General features: G+C 41.9%; 1 protein-coding gene across 14 annotated transcripts in view; it reads right to left on the bottom strand.

Moving 5' to 3' along the window:
- The window catches only part of PPP1R9A (protein phosphatase 1 regulatory subunit 9A), a 150,642-nt gene that overhangs the window by 19,375 nt on the left and 115,666 nt on the right, over window positions 1–15,601 (bottom strand). For 10 of the 14 annotated variants that reach the window (XM_081881870.1, XM_081881864.1, XM_081881876.1 and 7 more), the window contains 6 exons: window positions 15,411–15,479; window positions 13,872–14,027; window positions 10,188–10,241; window positions 7,501–7,730; window positions 6,408–6,504; window positions 4,651–4,822 (listed from right to left, as the gene is read on the bottom strand). In XM_081881870.1, coding sequence (XP_081737996.1) covers window positions 4,651–4,822; window positions 6,408–6,504; window positions 7,501–7,730; window positions 10,188–10,241; window positions 13,872–14,027; window positions 15,411–15,479 — 778 coding nt within the window. The remainder of the gene's footprint in view (window positions 1–4,650; window positions 4,823–6,407; window positions 6,505–7,500; window positions 7,731–10,187; window positions 10,242–13,871; window positions 14,028–15,410; window positions 15,480–15,601) is intronic. The other 4 variants (XM_081881877.1, XM_081881869.1, XM_081881867.1 and 1 more) reach the window with 1 other exon arrangement.

Genomic DNA, 15,601 nt, shown 5'->3' with positions numbered 1-15,601 from the left:
AGGTGTTATTGGGTCATAGCTCCCATAATCCCTTGTCTGGAATTATGCCTGGAGATGACAAGAGTTGTAGTCCAACAGCATTTGGAGATCTGGAGGTAAAACATCTGGAGATCAAAGTACAATGTATTAGGATATTTTCAGAGAATTTGCAGAATCATCACCAAAACACACTTCCCAGCATTCCATGAGAGAAGTCACAACAACTTCATTCATATAAATTTGTACCTACTTGTTAAAAAATAAAAAATAGTGGGGAGGAGATCAAGATTTGTACAACAGTGTGTAGGGATGTCTGTTAATCCTTTGCCGTACTCTGTAGTCCTGCCAATGGAAGCTTCCCCTCTAAGTGCAAATAGCTGCTTTAGGAGGAGGGTGTGGTTTTCAAATGGATCACAGTTCACATGTGTGTGCAGGGAGAGGGTTAACCTCCTCACAAATTGGAGTCCTGATCACATGCACCCTTTGGTTGCTATTTAAATGTTAAAAATCAAGCATGTTAATTGTGATCTTGCAACTGATATCATGTCTAGCTTGCCCCTCAGTTTGTAATAGAAGTACATATGTAATTATATCCTATGAGAAGCAGCTGCAAATAGGCTTATATAACCAATACTGGTACCTCCCCCCCATATTAAAAAAAACACCTGATCCATTAGGTGAAGCCAAAGTATTCAAAGTAAGTAAGTACACAGGCAAGATGGGACCTGATTGGCATAAACATGGTTTTGACAGAGTCAGCTGAGACTTTTGCCGCTGATTGCGCAAATGGAATCAGCATGTACCCTTTTGTGTCACTATGGTTACCTAAGTCCAAAAGATCTTCATAAGGTGTTTGAAACAATAATAGCCTTAATGCCTCACAAAGAGTACTTAGAGAGGATTTCAATTTAAAAGGAGGGGCAGGAGAGAATTAACTCCTGAAGGCAATTATGCTGAAGCAATTATTTATAGTCAAGAGAGGATTCAGGAACAAACGCAATAGGTTAGCAGGAATTAACTTATTTTGCCAAGTGAATATTTCAGCGTGATTAGTATAAAGAGAACAGCAACAACCCAATGGGGCAGAGGGAAGAAGTCAGGTGAAAATCAGCAATACATATTGGGGGGTGTTCACACACTCGATCCTCCTCTAGAAAAATTGTCCCTCTTGCTACTCCAATTGAGCTTTAATAAACCATCTCAGGTTCAAAGAGCAGTTTGGGGACTTTGCAATTAGGGCAGTCACAGGAAGCTACCCAGCTCAGTAGTGGTTCCCCAGGATTCCAGAAAGGGTGCACTGCGTGTCCAGGTGCCATGTTGCCCTGGACATGCAATCAAAGCAGATGCGCTGCCACTGAGCTGTGCTCTCTTCTCCAACACTGCACACATCTCCCTGACTCCGAAAAGTACTTTGTGAATGTACAGGAGTTAAGACAGAAGTCAGGCTGCTCTAAGAAGCAGCATCAAAACAAACAATAATTCAGGGTTGTTGTTGTTTTTACCAAAAAATGTTGGTTATACGTGAACCCTTTTGGATTGCAGCCTAAACAAATTATTTGCTCCTACTTTCTTTCTTCAGGGTTATGCATCTATGAAGTCTATTTTCCGTGCAACACACTCAGAGTAATGTGCCAAACAGAAGGGTGACAAAGGAGGAAGTTTTATAACTAACCCGCAAAGTAAATAGTAACATGATACATGGTGGCATTCACTCAAACGCTTTCCTAAGCAATTTGAAACTACAGAATTAACTGCATTGCTACTGACATTTTAAAAGCACCACATTTATGTGCATAGCACTTTCTTTTTTTAAAAGTTGCTTTAAGAAAACAAACACGGCAAGGCTTTCAAGCTAGCAGGTTATGGACAGAGGATTATTTTAATCATAGCATGTATGCCGCCTCTTCTAAAATGGTGTTATAGAATAGAAAATGGCAGTGGCACTGTTAAGAGGGGCTCCAGGGAAGTGGCATGGGGCAGCAACAAGACCAGGTTCTAAACTGAGCTATTCAGACTAGAATCAAAATCTGCCTCCATTGCATAACTTGTCATCACATTGGGAAGAGGCCACATTCAGTTATTGGTATAACTGTTGCAAGCTTTTGAGATTTTAAAGGAATCTAGGATTCTCTCTTCACTACACACACACACACACACACACACACACAGGCTGTTAGACGTCACCATCAAGCAATTCATTCTGTCTTTGAAATAGGAATAAATCATGCATTTAGAGCATAATACTGTCCACGAGGATTCCCACCATCTTGCATTACCACGCTCTGAAACATCAGAGGAGGATATCTATTATCATTTCCTTGGAAGGGGAGGAGTGGAGAGACCAACTAGCAGTTTCTAACACACATCTAAATAAAGTGTATATTTCTTAAGGAGCAGAGGAGGAATGAGATACTTCCTGCTCCTAGTCAAATGCTTAACATTTCTTGCAACAGCTGCTTCTTGCCTGAATTGCACAATGGTCTCATGACTCAGAACACCCTACAGAGTTGCCATAGGCTAAGAAAATACTCCCTTACTCTATGCCACTATTTCTCAAAAAAGCATTTCAGCCTGATAGATGGTCTCCAACAGCTATTTTTTGAACATTTTGCATCATACGAGGAAGGGGAGCCTGTGGCCATCTGGATATTCTTGGACTACAATTCCTGTCCCCCCTAACCATTGGCCATGTTGGCTGGGGCTGATGGGACTTGGAGTCCACCAACCTTTGGAAGGCCTCTGGCTCCCTATTCCTATTTTTCATCTATAAAAAGTTTAAGTAAAAGCTTGGCCCTAGCTATACTGCATTTGCTCACAGATATCCATAGGACAGTTCAATCACACAGATACGATGGAATTTTAACTAAGGGTTGTGGGCAATACCTTCACTTCACACAATATGCATTCTTGATATGGAAAACACTTTTTTGTGTAGGAAACAGCATGTAGACGCTGATCATGTCTACACAAATATATTTCACCCTTATGTACATGGGGAAATGCCATAGCGTGCTATAGCAAATTAAGCTTTCCCAGAATGTATATGGACAATGAAATGTGATGGGCCTACCACTGCACATAGGTTTCACATTGTTTCCTTTGTAGAAAGTGCTTATGTGCAATGCATGAAGTGGCCTCAAAACCAGGGCCTTTAATGAAGAGTCCCATTACACACTTGCAATTCTGTTAGCAGAGCAGCGAGATTTACTACTCCAGTTGTCATGATGGACTTATATATGCAATGAACATCAGAGCACTCAGTTCTAGAGACACGTGTACACCCTCAACATCACAACATTCTGTTCTTATTTCCTCTCTTTAAAAACCTACATGCCAAGGACATTCGCCAAAAGAAAGGTACAGCCACAGTCGAAAGCCTATGCATAACCAGCAAAGGGTCGTACAAGCAGATACGCTGCTCCTATGATGAATGGAGGTTCTCATACACATATGAGGGTTTGTGTCCACATGTGAAGATGGCAGATGTGTGTTGAAGTGTGGATCTGCCAAAGTCACACACTGAGACTTACTTCCTGCAGGAGTTTCTTCCTCGGTCATGTTCCATATCCAGGACAGATCAGAGAAAAGTGGTGTGAGAAAGGGACTAAGGGAAAGCTAGTGGTGACATGTTAGGGGAGAGAATGGCAGTCCTCATCTACTTTTGGTACTTGGATGACTGCACACTGATCTATTTTGGCCCAAATACATTCGTTTGTACATGTAAACTGTACACATTTATCTATCAACACACACAGAGAGAGAGAGAGAGAGAGAGAGACGTTCATACATTTACACAAACAATTTGTTTATTTTTACACATAAAAGACCCCTTTTGAAAATTGTGGTGTTTTGTTCTCAAGTACACAACATAAAAAAACCCAGATATAGGATATAGAAGAGGAGATATAGATTTATATTCTTAACCTTTTTATTAGCAATGTCAACAATGAACGGGGATAAAAATATAACTGAACGGAATACATGTGCTTTTACAGGCATTATGAAATTATGTATGATAGTATTACAGATGGGTCATCACATCGTACGTTATGCTGGTCACATTTTTATGTCACAGAGAGCCATATTCACGTCACCATATTCACCATATTCACGTCACTGGTGACTGCTTCGCTTCGCCCCAGTCATACCAACCACAATCCCTGGCTTAGTGTCATGTCTGAATGCATTATGTCTGAAGCAGGGATTGTGCTGTGTTTCACTTCAAACGAATGGTGATGACATAGGTGCCATCTCACACCAAAGATTGTGGGTGCCTGCAATGACGGGTTTCAGCTTTGCCCATTGACTTTGTGGGGGCCCAGCCCCACAAATACATTATTGTGGGTGCCAAAGAACCCACAGCCCCCTGGAGTTGGCTCCAGTGGATGACGATAAGCAAAGGTTTGTCCTTGGCTTACCAGCCACAGTTGGTTTGAGTGAAACAATCCAGGGTCCGTGGTTCAGAACTAACACTACGTAAGGGATCATGACCTATTTTTCCCAAGTACAACTGAGAAGGAGCAAAGGGTGCACAACTGACTTGTACACAGTAAAGCATGGTATACGGCTTACCACATCGTGCAAATGCGACCACTCCGAAAACATTTAAGTCAGTACAACTACGTCACACAGAAACAACGCAATCCTCAAGCTTATCTGGTTCAAACAAACCTTGACTTAAGGCATCCAGGCAAGACACTTGCTTTGCATCAAGGTTTTCCATGGCATCGCCTCTTGAGACTTCTGCAGGGGATGTTTGCCTTTCAAAAATGTTGTTGTTATTGTTAACTTGGCTCCCATTTTGCTTCAGTAACCTGAAAACCTCTGTTTCCAGTTCTCTGATCTAGGACAAATGGAGTTAACTGTTAGCAAAATAAATAAAATACCGTATTTTTCCGTGTATAAGACGAGGTTTTTTGCTAAAAAAAAAAGTAGAAAATTGGGGGCTGTCTTGTACATGGAACATGGCATCTGGGGGATTTTTTAAAATATTTAAGCATATGTCTGGGATTTTGGCTTGGGCAGGCTAAGGCGGTACCTCCTGCTGCCGTTCCCCCTCCCCCACCCCCGTCTCCTGAAGCCCCCGCTGGCTCAACCACTGAATCGAGAGCAGCTGCTGCCACCACTGCTGAGAGCTGCCTCAGCTACCTCTCCTTGCCCTTCCTTCCTTTTTTTCCCCTCTTCCCCCCTCAAACACCCACCCTGCCCCCAGCCCACTCACCACCTTCCTCAGCTCAAGTTTGCTCGACGGCATGGCAGAGTGGCTGCTGCCTTCCCCTGGCTCTTCCTTGGCACCTTGCTTGGGAGCCTGCTTCCCCACAGCAGCAGCTGCCACCGAGGGGGAGCGTGTGGTGCCCCAGGCACTGCCTTTGCTTCTGCACCACGGGGCATTGCATGCACCTGATGCTGGAAACTTTGAGGGCGATCGCCCCAAAAAAGATCAACAACTTGCTGCCGCCAATCGTCCAGATTTTCACTTTTGTTTTAGGGTTTCATTTTCTTAATTTTGGGTTTAAAACAATAGGGGTCATCTTATGCATGGAAAAATACGGTAAAATAAACCTTTCCCATTCATCAGATGAACAGAACCACTACCATGTATGTATTTAGTACCACACAGACATTTAGTACTGTTAATATACCAGGCATAGGCAAACACGGCTCTCCAGATGTTTTGGGACTACAACTCCCATCATCCCTAGCTAACAGGACCAGTGGTCCGGGATGATGGGAGTTGTAGTCCCAAAACATCTGGAGGGCTGAGTTTGCCTATGCCTATACTCGACCTGTGTATTGGTAAACTATATATCATGGGTTGCTTTGTGCTACCCTGTTGCAATGCAATGATAATCCCCATGCAGTATAGTACTTTTGTCTGCTTATTTAAAACATTTGTAACAGGCTTGTTGATCTGGTGGACACATGTTCATCTGAACAGCTCACCTCCTGTTCGCATAGGCAGACAGGCTGTACACTACTTTAACCTTACATGTGAATAACTATACAAAGATACAGCTGTCAACTATTTGTGTACAGAGGTACACAGATTGTGCACTCATTGAATGCAAAACAAAACAAATTCCTTCCAGTAGCACCTTAAAGACCAACTAAGTCAGTTCTTGGTATGAGCTTTCGTGTGCATGCACACTTCTTCAGATACACAGAGTAGAGAACGCTGATCAGATGTTTGTGTGTATCTGAAGAAGTGTGCATGCACACGAAAGCTCATACCAAGAACTGACTTAGTTGGTCTTTAAGGTGCTACTGGAAGGAATTTGTTTTGTTTTGACTATGGCAGACCAACACGGCTACCTATCTGTCATTGAATGCAGCGTGTGAACATCCCTACAGCCACACCTACTCCTAAAAGGCAACAACGCTTCCAAAATAAAGTCATGAAATAAACTAAAATACTGAAAATTACTTACACGAGCTTGTAAACCTTGAACTTCTGCAAAGTGGGCTTTCTCCAGATCTTCAATTTTTTTCCTTTCAGCCTCTTGTCGCTTGATGAACTCAAGTTCTCTTAGGGAAAAATATATTTGCTGGTTAGAACAAGTGTCAGTTGCGATAGGTATTGAAAAAAATTGATGGACTGCTACACTTCAGTATGTATTGTCTTGATAAGACTTGATAATAATGAGAATGCAGCAGCAAGAGGGAGGATGTGCGGAGCAAATACTTTTATATTAAAATGAATAAGCTGAAGCTACATCGTAGGAGATTAACCTGAATTATCTCTTGTTTGCTTTATGAAAAGTTGTTAATCATCACAGTGGAAGTGGCAAAACTAAATAAATACACGTTATTAAAATTAGGCTTATAAATTTATTATGCACGTGCACAGATAATATAGTGGTGGGTTGGCGTGTGTGTGTGCGTGTGTCCTTGGAATTAAATCCTCTTTCATTTTACCACTCTTGTTTTATCTCTTTAAAGGTACAGATACAAAGATCTGGAAAGTTATGAGTAAACCTATTAGGAAGTATACATTTTTTACACATTTAGAGATTTAACCCAGAGTGGTAATATATGTTTAGAAGGTTTAAGCTCTGGCCCAGTTTGCACATCCAAAGAGGGCTGATCTTGCCTTCTTTGCTACTTCCTGCTAACACAATGGAGAAATAAATCACAATTCCTGGCTGAGAATTAAAGACTGTAGGCCAGTAGGGGAAGGACTCTAGCTCAGTGGTAGAGCATCTGCTTTGCATGTAGAAGGCCTTAGGTTGAATTCCTGGCTTCTCCAGGCAGGTCTAGGTGAGACTTCTGTCTAAAACACTGGAGAGCCAGTACAAGTCAGGGTTAGACCACACTGAGCAAGGTGCAGCAATGGTCTGACTCAGTCTAAGGCAGCTTCCTATGATCATATGGAGATTGTGGCCTGTTTCAGCCCAAGCAAACCATGGTCTGTAGCCAAATGTTCTAAGTCAGGGACTGTGGTTTATTTCTCTGGCTCTCTGCATGCCTATGCTACACAGATTGAGAAATTTTGCCTGAACCTGCATCTCAGTTCATGCTTACTTTTGCTGAAAGTCCTTAATCAGTTTCTTGGCTTTATTGTATTTCTTCTCCAGTGCCTGATACTGGCTCTGCGTTTCCTTCAGATGTTCATTGACGGTGTGACATAGGGTCTGTGCCTCAATCCAGTAGCTCTCAAGCTTCATCATCCTGTCCTTATTCTCCTCAATGTTCTGCTGAAGCTGATTCTTCTCCAGCTCCCACCTTACTTTCTCATTCTCAGCTGTCTGCAGCTTTGAAAGAGGAAGGCAGATGCTTTTACATTCAGGTACAGTTGGTTCAAAGTAACATGCACGAGGAACAGCAGCCTAGTGCTATTGTTATATGGCAGGTATAACCAATGAGATGCCCCCTCCAGATGCTGCCGAACTCCCGCTTCCATTATCACTGGCAACAGGGCTGGTGGGAGTTGGGGTCCAACAACATCTGCAGCCCACCATGTTGGCTATCCTTGCATACAATAATGTTCAGAACAGTAATAATTTCAGAGCACTAAAGAACTTTCTAGACCACATTAAGGCTAAATGAATAATCTCAAATGCATCATTTCCCACCTTGCATCCACCTAGGTTTCTGCAGTTTTAAAATGAACACACTACTGCTTGTATTATTATTATTTTCCCCAAAAATTTGCCATGTGTCTAAACAAGGCAAACTGGAAATTAGTCATACAGAGATAAAATGAAGCATATTTTGACAAATTTATTGTGCAACATTACCATAGGCAGAACACTTGCTTCCTACTTGAAGGGTATTTACTGTTGTTGGAAGAAGCTTCTCTATTAACAGCTTTCATAGCTATAAAGTGGTGTGTAATAACTAATCATTGGCCTTTTATAGTTGTTGCTGGCATCTGTCTGTGTCGAGAGACAATAGGGGGGTGCCGGGGGGGGGGGGTGAAGCCAAACTGCTGCATTAGCAGCACCAAAGTAACTTCCCTGAGATGCAACCCTGGGCAGTGAGTATGGAGGTCCTGAGCTGCCCAGACGACAGGACCCCACCTCTCGGCCTCGCTGGTGTGGTCCAAAGGAAAGCAGAGCAAGATGCTGGGCACCTGCTTGGCTGCCAGAAGGCAGAATACAAGGTGCCATCCAACCGCCTTAGGGATCCCACTCCGGATTAGTGTAGAATTTACTCCTTAGCCCTTTCTTCTCCCCAAGATATCCCGCGAAGCAGTGGAGGTTTATGATCAGAGTTTTCCTTCTCCTAAATGGGCTATGTTCCCAAGTTGAAGAGCCCCATCTGCCCCTCACTTCCCTCTACAGCAGGTGCAGAAATTGCCTTCATGACTTTTGGACCCACTCTTGCTCTCATCCACTCAATCTGCCGGAGTCTGTTGTTGCATGCAGGGGAAGTCCCTAACTCACCAAGGGTTTAAGACCTCACCTGGTTTAGTCGGCGAGTTGAAGCCGTTCCTGGGGTGCTGCCAGCTTCTAGGAGCCATATGAAAGAGCTGAATGCAGGTGGGGGACCAAAGGTGGACAAACAAAGAAGGAGCCCAACGTGTCCCCCACCCCTTCCCTAATACTCCATACACCCCTTTATAGTAGGTTATGTATTTAAACACCTCAGTCTAAATGCATTCATGCCAAATATGGTTCTAGCTTTAAAGGTTCACAACTCCTGGCCTTGAGAAATCACTAGGAAAATCCAGGAAAAAGTGGGTATACCTTTGGCTCATTAAAATCAAAGGGCTGTCACCTAAGCCTACAATTGTGGATTTAACTTCCATTTAAATGGGTCTTAAGCATGTAAAACAACTTGTTTTATTTAGGGTTTGTTGTGGGGGTAGAGAATGAAACATGCAAAAAATACAGCAAAGACTTCTATTTTTACAAATCGCAGATGAATGGATGTTAGCCAAGTGCAACAGCCTCTGAAGGCAGTAAGATTTTCAGCAGGCAACAAAATCAGCCGCACAAGGATTTCTAGTGATAAGTAAGACTGTAATCTGGCAAGAAGATTTCTGATTTTTTTCAAATGAAGCAGAGAAAAAAAAATCAAAATAGGAAGATTATAAAAAATTATGTAGGAATTTCCCTTGTATGTTTTCTCTTTGTAGACAGGTCACTAACATCAGTTTGAAATAAACATTTATGTGTCCACGCTGAGATTTAAAAGAAACTTGTACTTTAACTTAATTGGGGGAGGGCATCCTCTGAATTCAGCAAGGTACATAAACTGAAAGGATTTTATTTTGAAATAAAACATTTAAATGAATGTCTCATGCAGGCTTATGAACAAGGCCGGCTAATTAATATAACATAAATCCTGTTTTATTAAAGAAGGAAGTGGTATCTGAGTTAACTTCCTCATACTTTTGTCTATATAAGAAAAAAAACAATACTTCGCCTTTCCAGAAGCAATTTCTGCTACATATATTAAAAGCAAATTCTTTACCATTCCCCTTTCAAGCCTGTTAGTGCTCTAATAATGTGGGGAAAGGAGTAAAAATTTAATATGCGGTTGCAACTATTTTCCTTGCAATAACAGTCATCATGATCCTCCTGAGACTCGAATGAACTATTTCTACCAAAACAAGCTCTCTGGAGCCACTGCATACAGACCTCTCTTTTTTTGCTGCGTTTTCTCAATGAGAACTTACTTTTCTTTGCTTCCCTTTGGACACAAACTTACAGCAGCTGAAAATAAGAACATTGCTCTTTCTAGTAGCCAGTAATCATTCTTACCTTTGTCTTCAGCTTCTGAATCTCTGCTTCTGTAACTGCATGTTTGATTTGCAACTGAAAATGGAAAACCACAAAGCGAACAAGTGAGCTGCAAATGCCAGAGCTCCAATTTTTTTAAAAAAAGACTTCTATGCTGCCACCTGAATACTGTAGTACACACAGCAGAAGGCCCACAAGACTGCTGCAGTGCAGTAGACTGTAAATTAAAATATCTAGCTTGGAAAATGACTCAGTCTATGCAAGTTAATTAAAGAAAAAGTGTTGCTGGCTAGCCTCTCGGAATATCAGATTAGGACATCGAATCTGCCAGGACAAGTCAAATGTCTTGAAAGAAGAGAAAATACTGATTGTTGTATTCAGCTTGTTAGCCAGCCCGGATTTGAATATCCCCGTGCACATGAATATTCTTAGAAAGCCTCACTAACACGGATTAAGCAAGCATGTCACAGTGGGCAGCTAAAAGGCTATTAAAAGGCTCAAGCATTATGGAGGACACAACCAAGGAAGGAAGCTGTTGTGACCTTCAACCTACTGCTGTGTCAAACTCAATCTCAGCAGGATAAATCACTGAAGGTATTTACGGCTGGTCTACCCTTGTGACCCCCACCTCACCCATCACATGAACCGCAGGAGAAGAATCTCCAGACTTGGACAAGGTACTATTCAGGGTGGGTGTTGGACATTTTTTCCAAGATATTTTGGGGGGGGGTGTAATATGCCAGAGCAAAAACAAAACTGGATTTCATCAGAGTAGAATACACATATTTCTTCAGTAGACCCACTTTTCCATAAACATGCGCACACACGCTTACACACATGCACGCATGCACACTGATGTACTGTGCATGTACTCTCTCCTTGTATCACAACGGTCACAGCCCATCTTGCGCTAGGTACATACATTCTCTCCCATGGCCACATTTGTTTTTACACACACAGACACAGACTTGCATTATGCAGAGTGCAGTCTTTCCCTCCATAACGAACTGGTCACCATTTACCCACAGTATTTACTCAAGCTCGAGCATTTCACCTCTTACACACAGACATGACATTGCAGTTGGGCTCCCTTTGGTCACGGAGAAAGGGCTAAGCCCAATTATGACCTTTCAGCATGATCAAAGTGACCTCAACCGCACTTTCTTTTCTAAATGTCACAGGTGAAGTGCAACAACTTGTGGCTATTTATTTATCATCTAAATATATGCCTCCACCTTTCCATCGCAGTAAGACCAAGACAGCTAACACCCAACAAAAGGTACAGTTTCAATTTAAAAAGCCAATGAAAACGACTATCAAGACACAGAAAGGAGCAAGATGAAAACAGGAACAAGTGAAAGCAACAGCCGGCTGAAGCAAAAACAGCATTCAGCACCAGGCAACCACAATCAGCCAATCAGCCAAAGGTCAGTTAGAACAAGGTCTGCTGTCAGAATAGCATCAGAGAATACCAATTTCAGAGTCTGGGAGCAGCAACCCAAAGGCCTTGTTCCCACTGACCCAGGTGTGGCCATGATGGTGGGGCATGCAGAGCTTACTCTTACCAGACGGTGTGGGAAAGGGAAGCAGTGAGGCTGGGGCTGTGTGGGTGCACCAGCAGGAACCCAAGATTGGCTCTGCCAGTGTGCTTGCATTGTTCCACTCTTGCCACCACCTTGCCCAACCTCCACTCCATTAGGCAGAAGGGTGGCTTTGTGCATCCGCCACACTCGCCCTTGCTCTGATATTGGCAGGAAGCAAAAGAGGGCCTCTCCTGCAGATCTCAGGCCCCAGGCAGATTCATCTTTAAAAATGTGGTTCTTCTGGTAATCTGATTCCAATATGCTAAGACACCCTCTTTTTTTTATAAATTCCATGTAAAAAGCAATTCCCTAAATAAATTTGGCAACAGAGAAGCACAGAACACCTAGCCTTAAAGCCAATCAAAAGTCTTGATTTTTTTCTCCTGCAACTCTTACAGTTTAATCCATCCTTTTAAACTGAGAAAAACTTGTATCTCCAAATCCTGAGACTGTACAGTCCAGCGATCCGCTCATGTGTTCAGCGCATGAATCCAGCACTTTCACAGCTTAATTGAAAATTACAGTTCATCACGTAGCTTCTAGCCCCCTCTTACTTGCTTTTTTGAAAACACTTACACAAGCAAGTGAACTATATTTAGGCTGTTCAGTAAATAATGCAAAACAAACAGACCCTCAAACAGTTTTGTAAAATACAATCTGCTCAGGTGCAGATGGCTTTATCAGTTTTCTCTTTCCTGCGCTACTAAAACAGAACCTCCCTCTTATAAAAAATAAATAACGAACGCTGACTGCATAGTCAGATAACTGTCGGAACATAGCGCAGTAGGTCCCACAGAGCTTGCAGCTGAAGCAAACAAGCCTGCCAATGACAAACCAAAGAGCATCCTGCAGTTTTTAGGAAGGATATGTTTCAGCAAGAGAAAGTTGTGCAACATAGAGCATGTGAGTGTACTTCTAACTGGAGTCAAAACACAGCACCCAAAGAATGAAGAAAACCATCTCCAGGCTACAATTCTAAACGCATCTACTGGGGGTAAGCCCCACCAAACTGGGTGGTAAACATTAGGAATGGACAGATCAGTTCTATTTCTGGTCCTCGACAGCTCTGCAGTATGCTCATTCCTAAACCCGTTCTGCCTTGTTTCAATGTGAATCTCCAATCATTGCTTTTTTAAAAAACAGCACAAGCATTCGCATTATCTCAGTACACATTTTACCCCCATCATACACATTTAACACATATTTTTGTATGTTTTTAGAGCTGCACTGCAAAATTCAAAGCAGCACAGAAATCAAAAGGGTAACTGTGTTCCAATCTGTGTATTAGTCCAGGAAAGCATGAATCAGATCATTTTACTTTAAATGTGGGCCAAACCAAATCCTCAAACATCCCTAGTACACCATGCACAGCATCACAACGTAAGGCTACAAAAGTCCTTCGGATATCCTTCCACCCTGGTCATACTCCTACTATCACTCCAACCCTAGTTACACTAGGATAAAATAGTTCAGAATGAACTTGCTTTCTTCTTCCAGGACAAAAGGAAGGGACTCCCTTAGAGCCCAACAGCTTTCAACACCTTCGCTCTGGCAAACAGAAGGCAAGGGCGTGCAGGAAAGACATGTTTAGGTGGGAACATCTTGCTGCATTCAGCAGGACTTATTGCCAGGTAGGTGTTCATAGGTCTGCAGCCATAAACTGAATTTTAAACTGGAGATTGTACAAGCAAGCATTTTAGGCACATTAGACCAGAATAATCAAATGACCAGTAATGATTTGTTTAAGTGACAAGTGAGAGCATCAGATTTATAACTAATTATCTGGCTGCAATCCCCAGGCAACTTGGTCCTGAGTCAGTATGACCCATTCAGTGAATTTTTTAGGAATGTAGCTTTCATTCTGATCATTTGTCCCAGCTTGTTTACAGACCCTCTGACAAAAACAACACCATGACCATTACAGCAACACATGTTAAAAAGAACTGACACAATTTATCTCATTTAACAAGAGCAGTCTAGCTCCAGCCATTTACATATATTGATTTTGAACGTCAGTGGGAAATCAATTAAATCATTTACAGAGAGGAATCCCCATCCACAAAGAATGCAACAGTATGAATCAATACTGTCTGAAAACCAAACTCTGTGCTCTCCGCCTTACCTCTTTGAATTTGTGAGCCAGTTTGCTGGTGTCCACTTCTGTCAGGGAAAACATGTCATCGTTTTCAGGAAGCTCAAACACTTCAATGGCCATATCACCTCCTGGAAGGACAGGTCCCATGTCGTCCTCATCTTCATCTGTGGCATATTCTCCTGTCTTAGAAGCACAGAATTAAAGCATTTCTGAAATCCTCTCTCCTTAATGAAATATAGGACCTCACTGAACGCAGTTCTCAAAACAAAAACTGGGTAAGCTTGCTTGATCAAGAAAGCCTACCCAGGCATTTCACTTTAACGTGTGATCTTGATTTGCGATTTTAATATGTGTTTCATAATTGCTAGTTTTAGTTTATATTTTAATTGTTTATGTAACTTGTTTGTTTAATGTTTGCTTTTATTGGCATTTTCAACTTTTCTTTTACTCTTCATTGTAAACCACTTAGAAGTATTTTCTTCCAGTAAGCGGTATATACGTGTTGTTAAATAAATTATAATAAACAAACTTTTTTTTTTAAAAAAATGGGGAAATAAGGTGAGCAAGCTTGAAAGAGCACTAGTAACAAAAAGCACAGGGTAGAATCTTTTGGAAAGTTCTAAATTCTAAAAGTACAGCAGAATTCTAATGGCTAAGATCACAGGAATTGCATATCTTTCTTTCTTTCTTTTTGCACAGGTCCCATCCTTCTTTTATTAGGAGTGCAGGGGAATATGCAGAGTTAACTGATTCTGCCTCACAAGCACCCTGTTAAACTGACTACCAGAAGATGCACAATCCCCTCTCAATGACATGTGTACAGAAACATCCCCTGTACCTGCAGTGGCACAGAACTTGAACAGGTTCTTGAGGGGTGACCATGGGAAGTGGCCATGTCTGGAAAGCCTTCTGTCCACCTTCGTTTTGCTCCAGACTCCTGCTAAGAAAGATCACTCTTCTTCTTGCCAGAAGGATCTACCTCACCTTTTCTTGCCAAAGGGAAGAAGGAAATTAACAGCTTTGTCTGCTTTCCTGGTTCTCTCAGGCACTGACTGCTCTAGGCAGAAGTTAGGAGAGGGAATCTTAAAAAAAAAAAGTTATTGCCAGAAAAAACAAGGAAGGAAGGCAGCTGGGGAAACCACGTTTCTGTCTCAAAAAAATAAAGGAACCAAATAAGCAGTGAAGCATCTCTTCTTGTCAGAAGCACATCCAAGTGAAGACTAGACAGATGTTTTCCAGCTTCTAAGAAGCTGCAGCTACTACAGATACAAGGAGGCTTTTGTACATGTTCTCTCTTTTATATGAGGGCTGCGTGGGAACTGACCAAGGATCATTCCAGTGCCGCCTACTAAACTCCATAGCTGTGTTTGGATCAAAAGGGGATTCCCTAGTCAAAGTCCCAACTGTGGGTAGTCATATTTCGGCCTGCAAGTGAATAAATGAAGGAGGGACTGTAGCAACATTAGGTGTTTAGAAATTATGTTGAATTAATAAGCCACATCTCAAAATATGATTAGTATGCCACATGAAGCAACGAATCAGAGGCAAGTTACTTTCTTCACAAACCTTTTTAAGGTAACAGTTGTTATTTTTATTGTAGTTGCCTGAGGTTCCATGACATTCTCTGTCAGTATTCTAAAACAGTTGATAACAAACATTAAATAAGAACTCTTCTACACATTAATACGATGGTCAACAAACTCTTTGTCTTCTGTATAGTTTCTACGATCATCCATGAAGCAGAAGAAAGGAACTCT

This window comes from Podarcis erhardii, assembly GCF_964252035.2.
Source record: "Podarcis erhardii genome assembly, chromosome: 12".
NCBI classification, from domain to species: domain Eukaryota; kingdom Metazoa; phylum Chordata; class Lepidosauria; order Squamata; family Lacertidae; genus Podarcis; species Podarcis erhardii.
The sequence above is the reverse complement of the archived record's forward strand: the minus strand, read 5'-3'. Positions and strand labels throughout refer to the sequence as shown.